This window comes from Lepidochelys kempii, chromosome 3 (assembly GCF_965140265.1).
Source record: "Lepidochelys kempii isolate rLepKem1 chromosome 3, rLepKem1.hap2, whole genome shotgun sequence".
Lineage (NCBI taxonomy): Eukaryota > Metazoa > Chordata > Testudines > Cheloniidae > Lepidochelys > Lepidochelys kempii.
The window spans coordinates 172,312,955-172,331,250 of record NC_133258.1 but is presented as its reverse complement, the minus strand read 5'-3'; the positions used below and the strand labels follow the sequence as shown (position 1 = coordinate 172,331,250).

General features: G+C 41.6%; 1 protein-coding gene across 6 annotated transcripts in view; it reads left to right on the top strand.

Annotated features, from left to right (window-relative positions):
• The window catches only part of THADA (THADA armadillo repeat containing), a 288,553-nt gene that overhangs the window by 172,434 nt on the left and 97,823 nt on the right, over positions 1–18,296 (top strand). For 5 of the 6 annotated variants that reach the window (XM_073339065.1, XM_073339064.1, XM_073339066.1 and 2 more), the window contains one exon: positions 12,887–13,002. In XM_073339065.1, the coding sequence (XP_073195166.1) occupies positions 12,887–13,002 (116 nt within the window). Of the gene's footprint in view, positions 1–6,190; positions 6,356–12,886; positions 13,003–18,296 lie in introns of those variants that run through there. The other variant, XM_073339068.1, reaches the window with a different exon arrangement.

The window sequence follows — 18,296 nt, the reverse complement described above, 5'->3', positions numbered from 1 at the left end:
GTGCCCAATTCGTTGATCAGGTTTCATGTGCACAGCCCCATTTATGTATCTGGCTTGTGTGCACCAGGCCCTATGCTCATCTATCAGTCAGGCTTTTATGCATCTGACCTTGCCTCTCTCATTGAATAGGTCTGGGTCATCTGTCCTTTTGTCCTCCTCCCCTCATGAATCAACCAATCAGGTTTGTGTGCACAACACATAAGCTTTCCATTGTAATGTGAATAATGGTTAAAAATGATCCTAAATCCCAACTTTTTTAAACACTAAAAAGCTATCCATTGGACCAGATCTAGTTGGAGTTCACCTCTCTGCCAAGTTTTGTATAGACAGATAAACCATGCATTTAAGAGATAAGTCAGCAATATCATGCAAACAAAAAGTCTATTGCACAGACCAAAAAAGAGTAAGTTGAATTAGGACAGTGCCAGAAAATGAATAAAGATGCTCCCCGGGTTACGCAAGACCTGACTTACGCAAATCTGCACTTACAGGAAAAGTTCTTTAAGCTAGAAATAGGAGGGGTTTTTTTTGTTTGTTTGGTGGGGTTTTTTTGGTTTTGGTTTTTTTGCATATTGGTCGGGTTTGGTGGGGGTTTTTTTGGTTTTGGTTTTTTTGCATATTGGTTGCAAAATTCGAATTATGCAAGGCGTTCCGGAACGGAACGATTGCGTAAGTTGGGGAGCATCTGCATAAGGTAGTGACACTAGCCGGAAGCAAAAGAAATATAACTTGCTCATGGGACAGCACTTCTGGACACACACATACTTTTACTAGACTATTCCTCCACCCCAACAGTAGTAGTAGCAGGGCCAAGGAAAAATTTCAGCCAGAGCCCAAATTAAAACTCTTCCTATTAAAAACATATGAAGAGAAACCAAACAAAAACTATATAAAAATTCAAGAGGCTTAAAACTAACCCCACATGAAATTTCGCACCAATTGGCCACCTCCTTTTAGAGAAAAGCAGGAATTTATGCTTCACTATAAGCTTATTTTGAGAACATACCAATTATGTAGTCACCACTATGTGCCTCCATAATTGAAGGAAAAAGCGTATGCATTATTTGAGATGGTTTCATTATTGTGTATGGCCGGTTCATCATTTTCAAACTAGGTGCTGTATTTTGCTCGCTCACTTAAAGAAGTTACTAGTTTTTATATTTTTATCTACTACTTGATTATAGGGTTCCATATTTTGTTATTTTACAGCTTTTTAGTTCAGTGAATGGGGCATATTTTCTTGTAATTTAATTGTCAAAGTTATGCCTTTTCTTTTTATCCAGCAAAATCTTATTTATTACAGTAGTGATATTTGAAAGAGACGACTAAAACTCCAGTGTTTCATGTATTAATAAACAATGTAAATTTGCATAATTAAGTTATAAAACACAGATTAAATCAAGTTGAAACTATGGACAAAATGTAAATAAATCTTCCCATTAGTCTTAAATAAAAAGAATGAAATAATTTTATCAAGATACTTTTTCAAGAGGAACGAAGTGTAGAATTTCCAATAGGAACACTTAAGTTATAACTTTGGAGACCTCCATTGATTCATTTGGGAACACAAAGAGAAATTTGAAAGAGGAAAATCTAAGCACAGTTTGCGCTATGAGGATGAAAAAATTGTGAATAAATATCTTATCAGTCATGAAGCCATCATTACAAAGTTATAGGCTTTGTTGAAAGGCACCTTTGTACTGTTTTTACAAACATGAATGATCCATTACCATAGTTTTTATAACTTTTCCTCAAATGTCCTTATTAATTGGCTGTGTGGTTTAAACTACATCTCTTTTGTGTGAAAGGCTTTACGCTCATGCCAAAAATGCTAATTTAATTTTTGTTGACATAAATCATCCTGTTGGTATTTATGCATGCTCCTCACATAGGAATATCTAATCATAAAATGTTACACTGCTGCTAATTACTTAATGGTCCAAATTCAGACCGAGTGTACGTGAGGGCAATTCCATTGGCTTTGGTGGCATTTGGCTGCTTAAACTAGGCATTAACTTGGTGCAGTGTATTCAGGAGGGATGTGCTCCTGATTTAACAAACAGACAAAATTATCAGTGTTTGGGGATATTAGATTGCATACAACCAGCGAAAATATATAACTTCATAAATTTGTTGAGTATTATGATCAGTGTGTCTGAAAAATAATAGTAACTTCTTAAAATGGATGGGCAGAGATGGTGTCCCTAGCCTCTGTTTGCCAGAAGCTGGGAATGGGTGACAGGAGATGGATCATTTGATGATTATCTGTTCTGTTCATTCCCTCTGGGGCACCTGGCATTGGCCACTGTCGGAAGACAGGATACTGGGCTAGATGGACCTTTGGTCTGGCCCAGTATGGCCATTCTTATGTTCTTAACCAGAAAAGGTGGTGAACCTAACATGGCAAAAGGAAGGATTTTCAAAGTATGGAGGGAGCTTGTTAGCTATGGAGGTTAAGATGTGTACTTCACCAATACTAGTTAAACTTCTGAGGGCATTAATATATATAGCTATGCACTATACAATATAATGATAAAGAGGATGAGGCCTTTTTGCTTGGTACCTTGAACGCTTGCCCCATCTCTTCTTCCCACCCAAGTTGTTCTTTTCTATTCTTTTGCCATACTTAAATATTTTAGTGTTCTTCATTTCTCCAATGTTTTGATATTTAAACAGGAACATGAATAAAAACATTTAATTTCCCCCTCCAAGAGAAAATACAAGAGAAATCAAGTCTTCAGTCATCTTTCAGCATGTAAATGGATCCCTGAGATATCCAAAAGTAAATTTCCACTTTCTTAATTATAACACTGTATAATTTTGCAAGTGCATTCCAGGTTTTTTTTCACCTTCATGGCAAGATCTATAATGACCATAAGTGAGAGGCAGGGTACAGATGAGTAGAACAATGGTTTGATTAAACAGTATATTTCTGTGAAATTATGGGCCCAATTCTCTATTCTCTTGCACGTTTTGTAGTCGTTTGTACTTGTCCACACTGATTGTAAAATGCTACCAATAATACATATGAATGGAAAATTCTGATTTGGTAGTGTTTTTACACCCTTTTTGGAAAAGAAGAAACAACTACACAAGGGACAGGACAGTGGAAAATCAGGCCCTATGAGAGCAGAAGATGACCAGATCGTAGTAAATTTTTAAAACACGTATACAGTAAAAGCTGTTTTATCCAGCACTTCACCAACTGGAAAGCTCTATAAACCGGCATTTCTGATCTTCACTGAAATTCCAAAAACAGCGAGGAGTCCTTGTGGCACCTTACAGACTAACCGATTTATTTTGATATAAGCTTTCATGGGCTAAACCCACTTCATCAGATTCATGGAGTGGAACATACAGTAGGGAGGTATAAATACACAGCATATTAAAAGATGGGAGTTGCCTTACCAAGTGGGGTGTCAGTGCTAACGAGCCAATTCAATTAAGGTGGAAGTGGGCTATTCTCAACAGTTGACAAGAAGGGGTGGAAATCACTTTTGTAGTGCTAATGAGGCCAAATTCCAGTTTATAGTCTGGTTGGCACAGGGCCAACAGGGGGTTGGGGCGTGGGAGGGGTTGTGGCATGCAGGCTCTGGGAGGGAGTTTGGGTGTGCGAGGGGGCTCGGGGTGCCAGGTATGAGGACCGCTCACTTCGGGTGGCTCCCTGCAAGTGGCGACCTGTCCCAGCTGCTCCTAGGCAGAGGTGTGGCAGGTGGCTCTGCGCACTACCGCCGCACCGCCACGAGCACTAGCACTAGCAATGCAGCTGCCATTGCCTAGGAACCACGGCCAATAGGAACTACGGGGGCGGTGTCTGCAGGTAGAGGCAGCACACACAGCCGCCTGCTGCGCTTCTGCTTAGGAGCAGCTGGGACACGTCACCGCTTGCGGAAAGCCGCCCCAGGTGAGCGGCCCCCAGATCCGACACACCCAAACTCACTCCCAGAGCCCACGCCTCAGACCCCTCCTTCACCCAAACTCTCTCCCTCTTAGTTAACTGTCATTTTTCACTTACCAGCACCCCCCATTCCTCCAACATGCCAGATAAAACAGCTTTTACTGTATATTATATCATTATTATATTTGTACATTTTCTAGTACAGTGTGTTTGAATTTTTCAGTGCTGCCACATTATGTATGTTAAATAATAATTGCTTCTGTTGCTTGCAGTAGCCTATTTGTAACACAAAATAGAAAGAAATTGTTCCTAAATTCCTTTTTAACTTTTTACACCATTATTCTTGTAATGGGTATATTTCTTTTGCTTCTAATTTCCATCTTATTGGAAAGGAGAATTTTCTTAAATCCAGTTTTTGTCTGGAGCAAAACAGATAATGTTCGTTTTCTTTGTAAACATGAATGTAGGCTTGTCTACATTACTTGCTGGATCGACGGGCAGTTATTGATCCAGCGGGGGTCGATTTATCCCATCTCGTCTAGACGCGATAAATCGACCGCTAAGCGCTCACCTGTCGACTCTGGTACTCCACCAGGGCGAGAGGCGCAGGCGGAGTCCACGGGAGAGCATCAGCCGTTGACTTACCGCAGTGAAGACACCGCGGTAAATAGATCTAAGTACATCGACTTCAGCTACGTTATCCCCTTCCTCCCCCTGCACCCCTCTTCCCCCCCCCACACAGTGTAGACCAGGCCTAAGAAAAGGCACCTTTTGCTATTGTGCCATTTTGCCAATTTCCATTTCCCCATTCTGATAGAACTGTCAAAATAAGGCTTTTTTGAGAGAAACTTTATCACAGTGACATTTATTTCATGGTAAAATGTAGTATTTTACCAGATAAAAACCGAAATCTCTCTGTTTGAGTTGTCCATTCACAGAACTGAATGTGTTCTCTTATTTTCAGGCAACAGATTGAGACTGACCTGTTCCAACTCTGTCATCTTTGGCTAAGTGCAGTCTTTGTACTGCTGCCATTTTGCAAACACCTTTTTTTCCTCTTCTTGTTGCTTCAACCCCCACAGTTTAGTCAGCGCCACATTTTTCCGAGCTTGGTATTTATACAGTGTTTTATTTCAGCTGGTGAAACATCTGTTTTTTTTCACGGAGTTAAATAAATGATCTATGCCGAGAATGTACAGTATAGGGTGATGTCAGTTTGCTTTTTTTCAAGAGTCACTGAGCAGAACAGTCAGAGTATTGTTTCAGCCTTAGAGTCAGGAATGTGAATATTTATACTGTATACTTAATTCATACAAACACAGCTAAGGGTATGCAAGTAGAAGTTTTTATGGCTTTAGGTCAGCTTGAGGGGAGAAAAGTCTAACCTTGATATTTCACTGAAGAATGTGTAATTATATCACTTGCAAAAGTGTTGTTGAAAAATTATGCATTAAAAAGGGACTTTGTGTGTGGCTACATGTTAAAGATGGAGAATATCATCAATATCCTTTTTTTCTTTAAACAAAAACATGCTCTCTCAGCATTTGTGCCTGCTGTTAAACAACAAAATTTATTGTGAACATCCGAAAACCACAATTTCTTCTGTAAGATTAACACTGGCATTACAAAATGTCAATTTGTTTCTTTTTCAAAAAGAGAGAATGTGACACAATAGTTTAACTTTGCAGCTGCTAGAGAGTTTTGTTGCATTTGCAGTACTGTGTGTTGAGAATTGATTAGCCTACCCATGCAGCAACACAACAAATATATCTTGGGATCAAAAAGTGGCTAACATTTTATTAAACAAATCCATCAACACTCATCAGTTTTTTTGTCTGTTTTATACAGACCCGATCCACTTTTGTGATGCTTCAGTGCTATACTGATGTAACTCAACACAAGTATAATCCAGTGGTGAATCCATTCAACTTTTTAAAGATATGGGGGTTAGCATAATATCATAGTTCTTAAAGCTGATGTCTAAAGGTAAAGAATTTGGTTTGTGTCCTTTTTTTATTTTTCAATGATGTATAGATAAGGCTTAACTGAGGTTTATTCGTTTGGTTTTTTGAGCAAAGTCTAAAAAAATATCCAGTTCTGGTTTGTTGGATATATATTGGGAATGAAATCTTGCTTTCTCTGTTTTGTGTTGGAAGTCTCCTTGTGGAGTCAGAAAATGGGGGCAAGAGCTTTTCCTTTGGGTGTTGGTCACGTGCTTGAGTTAAACGGGCATCAACAGAAGCAAAACTTTAAATAGCCTGAATAAAAATTAATTCACTTCTTAAATTTCAGGTATCAGTGTCTTGGTACTTTCTCTGTCCTAGTCCAAAGAGTTCTTCTGCCTTCCAGGAAAAACAGCATAGACAAGACCTGGATTTCTACTGCAAAAAATCAAGCAGGAAAAAAAGGCCTTTAAAAAGCAAATGTCTCAGACCTTTGTACCTCTAATGAATCAAAGTACATGAATGTCTTTTTTGATTTCTGTTATATTCAATGTTTCATTATTGTGATGGTAGCTTAGTGGGGTCGAAGAAATGCAGGAAAAAATGACTTGGTCTATCGTTCTTTGAGACCACAAAAGATAGAACCTTGTGTTACTCAACAGTGACATCTGTCTGTAATTCAGTAGTAGCATAATGGATCTCTAAAGGAAGCAAAGGTCAGTATAGTCTTCCCATTCAAAGGATTAGGCTTGGTGATATGAAGCAATGTATACAGAAAAGTTATAAAGGAAGAAAATTCAGCATTTGTGAAGTGCATTGGACTTTCTGATTATCAGGTCTCAAATTCTGTGACCTAATCAGGTTTCCATTCTTCACTCCACAACACATGATGAAAGCCTGTGTGTGTGAATGGTATGAAAGTGGGAATTTATAATACAGTGGGAGGTGCCAGGTGGCTGCTATTTGTAGTTTGGGAAACCTGACAGTGTTAGAGGCAGCACAGAGAGAATTTAGGAATACAAATAACTGGATGTTTAATACTCAGTTGATATTTGTTTGGGAAAAATATTAAAAGAAGCAGTGAATGGCAAAATTTTCAGAACTATTCATGTAAAACACAAGTATTTGTACATGAAAATAGGTACTTACAGTCACTAGCAGATCAAAATACCCATTTTGCATACACAAGTGCACGTTTTCTGGACACACAGGGGTGCACGACTCCGTCCTGGAGCCTGCACTCCCCCTGCGCCCAAACCCCCTGCCTCTGCCCAGAGCCCCCTCCCACACTCTGAAACCCTCGGCTCCACCCCCCCAGCCTGGACCCCAAACTCCTCATCCCTGGCCGTACCCCAACCCCGACCCAGCCCAGAGCCCCTGCCCCCACACTCTGAACCTCTCATTTCTGGCCCCACCCGGGAGCCCACACCCCCTCCCACACACCAAGCCCCTGCCCAGCCTGGTGAAAATGAGCAGGTGAGTGAGGGTGGGCGAGAGCCAGCGACAGAAGGAAGGGGGATGGATTGAGTGGTTGCAGGCTTCAGTTTTGTGCGATTAGAAAGTTAGCAATCCTAACTGCTGTAAGTGCAGACATAGTCTAAGACCTTGACTACACTAGAACTTACTTACGTCACTCAGGGGTGTGAATAATCCAAACCTCTGAGCGATGTAAGTTATACCAACCTAAGGGCCGGTGTAGACAGCGCTGTGTCGGCAGGAGAGCTTCTCCCGCTGACATAGCTGTCGCCTCTCATCGAAGTGGAGTAATTAAGCCAATGGGAGAGCTCTCTGCTATTGGCTTAAAGTGTCTTCACCAGAAGCACTATAGCAGTGGACTGTAGTGCTTGGATATAGCCAGAGTGTCTGTGCGGATTCAGCTGATGAGCATTAATGGTTCCTCAGTGTGCTTTGATCGTCTCTGCTATGAAACAAGAGATCAAAGCACGCTGAGGAACTGTTAGTGCTCATTAGCAGTGTCCATACAGACTCGCTCCAGCTTGTAGGGAAATAAATATTCATGTGGACAAGCCCTTTGACTGGGACCCTGGTTTTGGGAGTATTTTTTTTAAAAGCACATTTTGTACCTGTTTTCTTCCATTATTTGTGAACTACCGTGAACTGAAGGAACTGTCAGCCAGCACAGTTGGTGAATTTGACAGAAAGCTGACACCTCAAGGATCATGTGTCCACAAGGGCTATTATAGGTTGCCACTTTGCCCACCCCTTTCCACCAAGCCAGTGAGCCCCTTCTGCAAAAGTCCTTACGCCAGGCCAACCACCCAAGTAGAATCTAATTTAGAGGGTGGCATGGAAAAAGGAAGGGGGAGAGGGAAGGACGGGCTTCATGTACTTCCTGCTGCTGCTGCCAAAACCACACTCCTGCACAAAACTCCCTAACCTCCCGTCTCCTGCAGGCTTATCCCCTGCACCATGTGTAATTTGGAAATCTGGTCACCCTAATGGTTGTAGGTTCATCCACCTACCAAGAAGATAGGGAATGGTAGGAATTTAATCACAGGGCTATTGACATAAAGTCTTTGGTCACAGGAGTTTGTAAAGGAAACACTCCTAATGCTGGTCCTATGGTTTTTTATAGTACACCTGAGCACTATGGGGCTGGACAGATCCCCCAAGCATGCAATTGGTTTCAGTTTCCAAACACATGCAGTCAATGCCCTCTATCATCTGCACTAAACTCCCACACCTACGGGCCAGTTGACCTTATCTCCTCTTCAATATTGCTCTTGGTAGTAACTTTTCTTACTCGCTGCTGTTTTGCAACCTTGCATTTAAGAAAAAAAGTATGTATATAAAATATATATTTAAATGGAGTTCCCACTTTGCATCATTGTTCAAATATGTCTATTTTTTGTTTGTTTTCGTATGAAATCCAAAATTTGGTATGACAGCATATGCCCAAAAGGCAGTGAAGCCCAGAATGAAAGAGATGACTTCTTTGGTTAGGAATATTTGAGGTGATAAACTTCTATAAAAACAACAAGGAGTCCTTGTGGCACCTTAGAAACTAACAAATTTATTTGGGCACAAGCTTTCGTGGGCTAAAACCCACTTCATCAGATGCATAGAGTGGAAAATACAGTAGCAGGTATATATACGCAATACATGAAATGATGGGAGTTGCCTTACCAAGTGTGGGGGTCAGTGCCAATGAGATAATTCAATTAACAGTAGAATACCAAGGGAGGAAACATTTCTTTTGTAGTGGTAATGAGGGTGGCCCATTTCAAACTGTTGACAAAAAGGTGTGAGTAACAGTAGGGGGAAATTAGTATGGGGAAATTTAGTTTTTGTAATGACCCATCCACTCCCAGTCTTTATTCAGGCCTACTTGGATGGTGTCCAGTTTGCAAATTAATTCCAGTTCTTCAGTGTTTTGTTGGAGTCTGTTTTTGAAGTTTTTTTGCTGAAGAATTGCCATTTTTAAGTCTGTTCTTGAGTGACCAGGGAGACTGAAGTGTTCTCCTACTGGTTTTTGAATGTTATAATTCCTGACGGGAGTCCGGTGGCACCTTAAAGACTAACAGATTTATTTGGGCATAAGTTTTCGTGGGTAAAGAAACTCACACGAGATCCATTTCCTGGACACTACAATGGAAATAAGTGATTGTCACATAAACAGCACCCTATACCGGAAACCTACTGACCACTATACTTACCTACATGCCTCCAGCTTCCATCCAGGACACATCACACGATCCATTGTCTACAGCCAAGCCCTAAGATACAACCGAATTTGTTCCAATCCCTCAGAGACAAACACCTACAAGATCTTTATCAAGCATTCTTAAAACTACAATACCCACCTGGGGAAGTAGGAAAACAGATTGGCAGAGTGGGATGGGTACCAAGAAGTCACCTACTACAGGACAGGCCCAACAAGGAAAATAACAGAACACCACTGGCCATCACATACAGCCCCCAGCTAAAAGCTCTCCAGCACATCATCAAGGATCTACAATCTATCCTGGAAAACGATCCCTCACTCTCACAGACCTTGGGAGGCAGGCCAGTCCTCGCTTACAGACAGCCCCGAACCTGAAGCAAATATTCACCAGCAACTACACACTACACCACAGAAACGCTAACCCAGGAACCAATCCCTTGTTACAAACCTCATTGCCTACTCTGTCCCCATATCTACTCTAGCGACATCATCAGAGGACCCAACCACATCAGTCACAACATCAGGGACTCATTCACCTGCACATCTACTAACGTTATATATGCCATCATGTGCCAGCAATGCCCATCTGCCATGTACATTGGCCAAACTAGACAGTCTCTACGTAAAAGAATAAATGGACACACATCGGACATCAGGAATGGTAACATACAAAAGCCAGTAGGAGAACACTTCAATCTTCTTGGAGATTGTATAACAGATTTAAAAGTAGCTATACTTGAACAAAAAAACTTCAGAAACAGACTTCAAAGAGAAAGTGCAGAACTAAAATTCATTTGCAAATTTAACACCATTAATTTGGGCTTGAATAGGGACCAGGAGTGGCTGGTTCACTGCAAAAGCAGCTTTGCCTCTCCTGGAATTGATACCTCCTCATCAATTATTGGGAGTGGACTACATCCACCCTAATCAAATTGGGCCTGTCAACACTGGTTCTCCGCTTGTGAGGTAACTCCCTTCTCTTCATATGTCAGTATAATAATGCCTGCTTCTGTAATTTTCACTCTATGCATCTGAAGAAGTGGGTTTTTTACCCATGAAAGCTTATGCCCAAATAAATATATTAGTCTTTAAGGTGCCACCGGACTCCCTGTTGTTTTTCTGGATACAAACTAACACAGCTGCCCCCTGATACTTGACATAGTTCCTGATGTCAGATTTGTGTCCATTTATTCTTTTGCATAGAAACTGTCCAGTTTGGCCAGTGTACATGGCAGAGGGGCATTGTTGGCACATGATGGCATATATCATATTGGTAGATGTGCAGGTGAATAAGCCCCTGATGGCGTGGCTGCTGTGGTTAGGTCCTATGATGGTGTCCCTTGAATAGCTATGCGGACAGAGATGGCACCAGGGTTTGGTTCCTGGGTTAGTGTTTTTGTTGTGTGGTGTGTAGTTGCTGGTGAGTATTTGCTTCAGGTTCGGGGCTGTCTGTAAGCGAGGACTAGCTTGTTTCCCAAGATCTGTGAGAGTGAGGGATCGTCCTTCAGGATAGGTTGTAGATCCTTCATGATGCGCTGGAGAGGTTTTAGTTGGGGGCTGTAAGTGTTCATTTATTATTTAGATGCATCCGATGAAGTGAGCTGTAGCTCACGAAAGCTTATGCTCAAATAAATTGGTTAGTCTCTAAGGTGCCACAAGTACTCCTTTTTTTTTTGTGAATACAGACTAACACGGCTGTTACTCTGAAACCTGTCATTATATAGTATGATTTTTGCATTTCATAAATCCTCTTCTGGTTGATAATTTCTCGTGTACATTCCATGACCAACATTTTATAGCTAAGACAATATCTTTTCTCACTACGAGATCATCTTGTACACTCGTCATCAAGTTGCCATTTGTGCTATGTTGATTTTTTTTAAATGAAGAACATTTAGAAGATTTGATGGTTGCAAAATAATTGTAAACTAAAGTTTACACAGTTTATAACTTAGGCCTTGTCTACACTACTGGGGTAAGTCAACCTAAGTCACGTAGCTTAGGTTGAGTTACTGCGGTGTCTACACCACGCTGCGTCAATGGCAGACACTCTCCCGTCGACTTACCTTACTTCTCTCGTTCCGGTGGAGTACCGGAGTTGACCAGAGAGTGCGCTGCGGTCGATCCCTAGTAAGTGTAGACATGGCCTTAGTGTGTGTTCCAAAACTGCATAACTTTTTACAATGGCTTTTAATCAATAAATAATAGTTAGTGGTGACAACCTGGAAAGCTCTTGTAGTTTGTTGGTATGTAACTCCCTAAAAGTGGTATTGGGGAAGACTGATTGCATTGCAGCTCTGCTTTCCTGTAAGTAGGAGAGCCCTGCAATAAATATAGGGAAGTAGAGCAGGTTTTTTTTTTTTTCACTTCAGCAGCTGTAGTCAGGGTCCAAGTTTTGAGGGCTTCAGGAAGGATAGTTTGGGACTATCACAGGTTTTGGTGAGGCTGATAATATACAACACTTTTTCCTCCTGTGATAACATTACTACAACAGCTGACATTCGAAGAAAAGAAATACAGTAAAAAGTATCATTTTAATACTGTGAACAAGTCTATTAATAGGCAGAACAATGTTGCAACATTGGGCCCAGAACTTGCAATTAGATATGCACAGGCATGGTGGCTCTAGGAATTCCTCTGTGCCCATTTCATGGCAGGACTGGGGCCTATATCTTTTTTCATAATCCAAGTAAAACAAACATGCAGTTGATAGTATACTAACCAGTTAATTAGAATAATTACTCCAAAAATGAAACTAATTTCTTACACAGTTTTTATGTATGACCTGTAGATTCAAATAAAAGCTAGAATGTTTAACACAAATGTCATTAGTACACATACTATTTCATTGAGGCTAAAGGGTTAAAACAATTTAAAAAGTGATTATACTTATTCTGATTAAGTTGATGAAACGATAGAAGTCTCATTAAGAGGGACTAGTTCTAAGTAATTTCCATTTGTAAAATAAGCATGCATGGATTTGCTGCCACCTCTAGATTGATAGGCTCATTTTGAGTGAATGCAAAACTGCTGGTGTCAAGAAATACGTTTAAATTGTTTTGCTCTTGAAATCAGTTATTAGGTTGTTTACTATATTTCATTAGTTATAAGGTTATTATTATGGGATAATTATCTTTTTATTTTGTATTGTGAAAAGTGCACGTAATAGAAAAGTAGATTGAAAATGTAACTTGCCATTATCCAAAGCTAACCCAGTTTTCTGCATGAACAGTAGAGGGTCATTTTGCTAGTGGCGGTTTTCTTCTATAGGGTTATTTTGAGGAAGGGTGAAAGCTAGGAGCTGAGGAGTCAAAAAATATTTTTACAGCAGTCTGCAACATTTTTTCTTTTTTCATTTAGGTTTTTCACTTGCTGGGGTCCTACTTGGAATCTAAACACCGGCTTAATTCAGACCGTCAGCAGGGGCTAGTTGACATCATCACTTGTATAAAAGCCAAAGTGTGGTTGGCCAAGAGGTATGTTCAAAGATCATATATGCAAGAAGTTATCAAAGACTACTAATAAATACACTGAAGGGTTGAAGGGGGCTGTTTTTGTGTGTTTGTTTTTGCAAGGCTATTGATATAAGTTCTGCAGAAATATTCAGAAATTTGAGTTATATTCATAAAATGTATTCATTCTTTTGGCCTTTTTTTTCCCCAAAAAATAAAGGAAAAAGTGTTAATGTGCTTTTCTCACACATATCACTGTTTTTTGCTTTATCAAGCTTCTTCTCTACATATGAAATAGTTGACTATCAGTTATATACCACAAAAGCTTCAGAAATCCATATGTGAACAGTCGTCTCAAATACTGGATGAGTTTGGCTGTTATGATAAAGTCACAGTAATATATACAGTATGGTCAGGAGCATGACCATACTTTTCCTATTTTCCCTGGTCACTCTCACCCAAGAATGTAGAAAATGTGTCACAGCATGCAAATGATGGATCTTTTGCAGGCTGTGTCCACCCAAACGTCAACAACGCAGGATAATTCTGGACATATTTCTCCAGGTTTGCTGCAGAAGAACGTTGAGGTGGCCAACATGCCACCATTAAGCAAAAAAGAAAACAGCGTGTTATTACAACGTTTCTCTGAGCACATGTGTAATATTAAAAAATTGTACACACATCCTGTTGACCAAAGTCAGTAGAAAGATACCTGCATAACATAAACTAAAAGCGTACCCCACCCTGACAGAAGAGTTGGGCCTTGCACATGTCTTAATTATATATGCATAATATTTTTAATCAGTTTACATGCTCCCATAGTCTCTTTTTAATGGGCCCATTTTGTAAATGAATAACATTAATAAATATGCTAATCTCCTGACTTTCAGGAGAAAATATATTTGTAGGTTTCTGACAGAGGAATTCTCTGAAGCATTTAGACTACGAAATCCAGCTGCCTAATCTGGATGTATGGCCAAACTGCAGTATTTCCTCTATTTCACTTGTACATAAAAAGCCATACTCACATAAAATGACCATATGCATTAATGTAAGCCTGCATCAATAGGTCGTTTTCCTTTGTGTATCTGCTCTACATTCCTTTCTTGATTCATACATTGTAAGTTACAGTGTTAACATAATCTGGATATAAAAGATTTTTCTTTTAAATTAATAGAGCTCTTATTATTTAGACTTGACAGAAGGAATAAGAGTGGGATAACTTTATATGTATTTTTTTAAACTAATAATGTTTTCTGTATATTTTGAATATAGAGCTCTAGAAAACTATGTTAAGTTATACAGTGTTGGTTTAAAACTTTTCAAAACAGGTTTTTATCCATAATTTATTTGCTCATTCTCACTTGATCTGTGTTATTTTATTTACTTAAGGGGCACCGTGAACAGGGTGAAATTTGTTTTTACCTAACTAAAATAATGAAAGTATCTGTGAAACATTTGATAACACAATTTACATGTATTAAACCTAAAAAGAAAAGGGAATGATTGCACTGAAATGGAGACTTTTCTTCTTCAAGTGGTTGTCTCCATGGGTATTCCACTGGAGGGGAGCATGCGGTCTGAGTGCTTGTGACTGAAAGATTTTACACTAGCAGTGCCTGTTGGTCCATGCCTGCGCCCGCTTGTGCTCAGAACTGAGGGCGTAAGAAGAGGCCTGGAATGACTACCTCTCCAGTTTCTCTCTACTGCTTGTGGTCTGAGGTGGAACCCTTGGTATCTGCAGCTTTGCTAACGTACCTGTTTCCAATCAGGTTTTTCTGTACATAGTTTTACCTTTTAGATTGTTTGTTAGTTTTAGTGGTTACATAGTTCTCTGGGAACCCGGGGGGTGTTTCTCCTTTCGTTACCTCTCCACCATTTGGAGTTCTTAGTATGGCTGGAACTAGATCTCCAGCTGCAAGTCTGGTGGAACTGCCCCTGTGTCTTCCCAGTGAGTGACACCCCCCCTCCACCCCCCCATGACTCATGTTTGTTACCTTGGAATAGGGTTACCAACAGTCCTGTATTACAAAGGATGTCCCTTATTTAAATAGAAAATTGCTTGTTCTGTACTAAATCAGTACGGGACACCTTTTATCCCATATTGAAACAGCAGGGGGCCAGTACTCATAGCTGCATCTTTCCATTCCCCTCCCAACCCTGGCCCTTCAGTGTTGTGCAGGAAAAACAGCGTCAGGAGGGGAGTGGAATATGTACCCATGAATACTGGCCCCCTGCTGGACAGGGCCCCCTGCTAACTCCAACCCTTGAGCACAGCCCCATCTACTTTCTCTGCACAGGCTCTCTCTGGCAGGGGAAGTGAATGGGGCTGTGTGCCCTGGAACTGCGCTGATCGTCCAGGATAAGAAAGGGGCTCTCTCTGGCAGGGGGTTCAGCACACCCAGGGTGTAGTCTCCCTGCTCTGAGAGTCTCTGCCAACATCCCCAGCAGGGTGGACAGCACAGCAACAGGCAAAGACCAGCAACTGCAGCTTCTACCTTGGCTCCTGGTGTCCGTGCAGAACCTGAACAGGAGTTGCAGCAGCTGCTGGCCCAGAACCTGAGGCCCTGGATTCTCTGCAGCATCCAGAGCTGACAAGAGAGAAACCCTAGAAAACATGGGGGTGAGGGGAAAGGGTCTTGTCCCCAGAGGTTCAAGTCTAGATTGGGGATATCGGAGGTTTGTCCCGTGTTTTTAAATACAATGTTGGCAAACCTACCTTGAAGAATCCCACTAGTACTAGTTGCTGTTATTTTCCATGTCAAACCCATAAATCCTGTGAATTCTGGGTCTGAAGACACCTGATGGAATGGTCGATAAGGCCTCAGTCAGACCCTGGTTTGTCTGATGCTGTACACTGGCTGAAGGTGCCTCTCCTGGCCAGACGCTGCTTATCTCCGGGCTGTTAGAGACCAGGTCTAAGGATTCTGGCAGGCAGCAGCAGGAGGGTAAGAACAAATGCCCTCATAAAAAGTGGAAGAAATCTCCTCCCAAGACCTCTAAGCGGAGGACTACCTCCCATACACTAGTGAGACTCTGTGCCCTGGTACAGGTGTGTCAGGAGGTTGTGGGGAGCATGGATCTGAATCCCTGGTATTGAGGTCCAAGAGCACCCCAATGGTACCAGCCATGAGAGATAAGGAAGCAATCTCCTGGTACACTGGCAGTACCACACCAGAGTGGGAAGAAGGACTCAGTAGCATCGACATGCACTGCTGGATCTAAGTCAGTATAGTTGGCTGCATGAAGAGCCAGACGCCGCTCCTGCTCCCCAAGTCTTAGACCTGGGTGTACTATTCTTGGGGACCTGGCTCTGTATTCTGACCTGGAATCACCAATACTCTCAGAACTGGAGTTACCTTAGGGAGATATCCACACTGTCAGTGCACCATTTGCCAGTCTTATCTGCCAGCAAAAGCATTACAAAGTGTACAGTACCAACAGTTCCACAGTGGAATCTAAAGATTTTTATTCCTCTGGTGAGCTAAAGGAGTGGTTCTCAACTTGGGGTATGCAGCGGTCTTCCATACAGCTTCCTTACATGAACTCATCTAGATATTTGCCTAGTTTTACCACAGTCGATAAAAAAGGCACTGGCGAAGTCAGTACAGACTAAAATTTAATACAGACAAAATGAGAAGGTAAGCAATTTGTCAGAAATAGTGTGCTGTGACGCTTTTGTATTTTCATTTCTGATTTTCTAAGCAAGTAGTTTTTAAGTGTGGTGAAACTTGTGATACGCAAGACAAAGCAGACTCCTGAAACGGGTACAGTAGTCTGGAAAGGCGGAGGCCTATTGAGCAGCTCCTTGGTCCACTCTGAGATGCGACATTAGCTCTGACAGAGGTTCCAGAGACTGGTAGGCACCCTTGCACTCCTGCAGGATGTTACTGGGTTTGGGAGCAGTGATATTCTCTCCTTGGGCACCATTTCCTGACCCCTACAATCTCACTAGGCGTATTGTGGTTCTTGGGATCCTTACATCTAACTTCTCAACTTCAAAGGATCTGAGCAGGAATTCAGACTGAGGTCACCTTGTACAGAATAGCCTCAACCCCCTTGGGAGTGTTCTGAGGAGGAAGATCAACCTGAACAGATGGGCCCACTCAGTCACCCTGTGGCACACTCATCCTCATCTCCGGACAAGGTGATAGCACAAACTTCACCATTGCCATCCAACAACTACAGACAATTTCACGACCTCCTGAGGAGAATTGCAGAGTCACTCCAGATTCTGCTGGAGGAAGTCCAGGACTCCACTCAAAAATTTCTGGACATCCTCCTGACTGCAGGCCCCTAGCAAGGGGCAGTCAACAAAGCTATACTAGAACCGGACAAGACAGTCTGGTATACCCCAGCCACCAGTGTCCCCACTGCTAAGAGAACAGATTAAAAACTACTTTGTACTGTCTAAGGGAGTGGAATACTTGTTTTCACACCCCACCTCAAACTTCCTGATGGTTCAGGCCATCACTGAATGTAACAGACCACCAATCTAGGTCTGCTCCTTCCAACAAGAATGCTAAAAAATTAGACTTCTTCAGAAGAAAGTTTTTCTCCTCTTCCAGCCTTCAGTTTCACATTGTGAATTATTCTGCATTGATGCCTAAATGTTACTTTATTAACTACAACAAATTGTCTGAGTTCACCAACAAACTTCCATAGGAACTAAGACCTCAATTTCAGGGCATTGTTGATGAGGGTAAATTGATAGCTAGCTCATCCCTCCAATCTTCAGTTAATGCTGCAGATATGGTTTCCTGCTCCCTGATGACTGTGGTTATCATGAGATGGGCTTCACTACTTCGCCCCTTTGGGTTTCCCAAGTAAGTTCAGGCTACTGTGGAGGACCCTCCCCATCAAGGTCAACAATCTGTTTAGTGAAAAACTGATGAATCTGTGTGCACCTTGTGATAAAGTCAGGCTGGACGGCAGGAAGAGGGTGCTAGAAGGCAGATATATATTAGCCCCAGAATGTTAAAGGCCCTCTTTTCTACTAGCTGAGAAGGGGTTACCTCAGGTCAATGAGGGACACCTGATTCCAATTAAGGTCTGCCTGAGGCCTTTAAAAAAACCCTCTTCTGGTGAGAGAAAGAGGGAAGAGAGAGAGGAGCTGCTGCCAGGCTAATGGCAGTAGGGAAATAAGCTTCTCCAGGGTGAGAGGCCACCAGTGAGGAGGCAGTGAAAAGTACCCGCCAGGGGATTTTTTGTTTGAGACTGTTTCCATTTTTGTTTGGTGGAAGAACACCCCTTAGGCCAACTCTTAGGCCTACCCTAAAAGTACGACCAAGGGAACACAGAAGGGGGAAGACAAACCT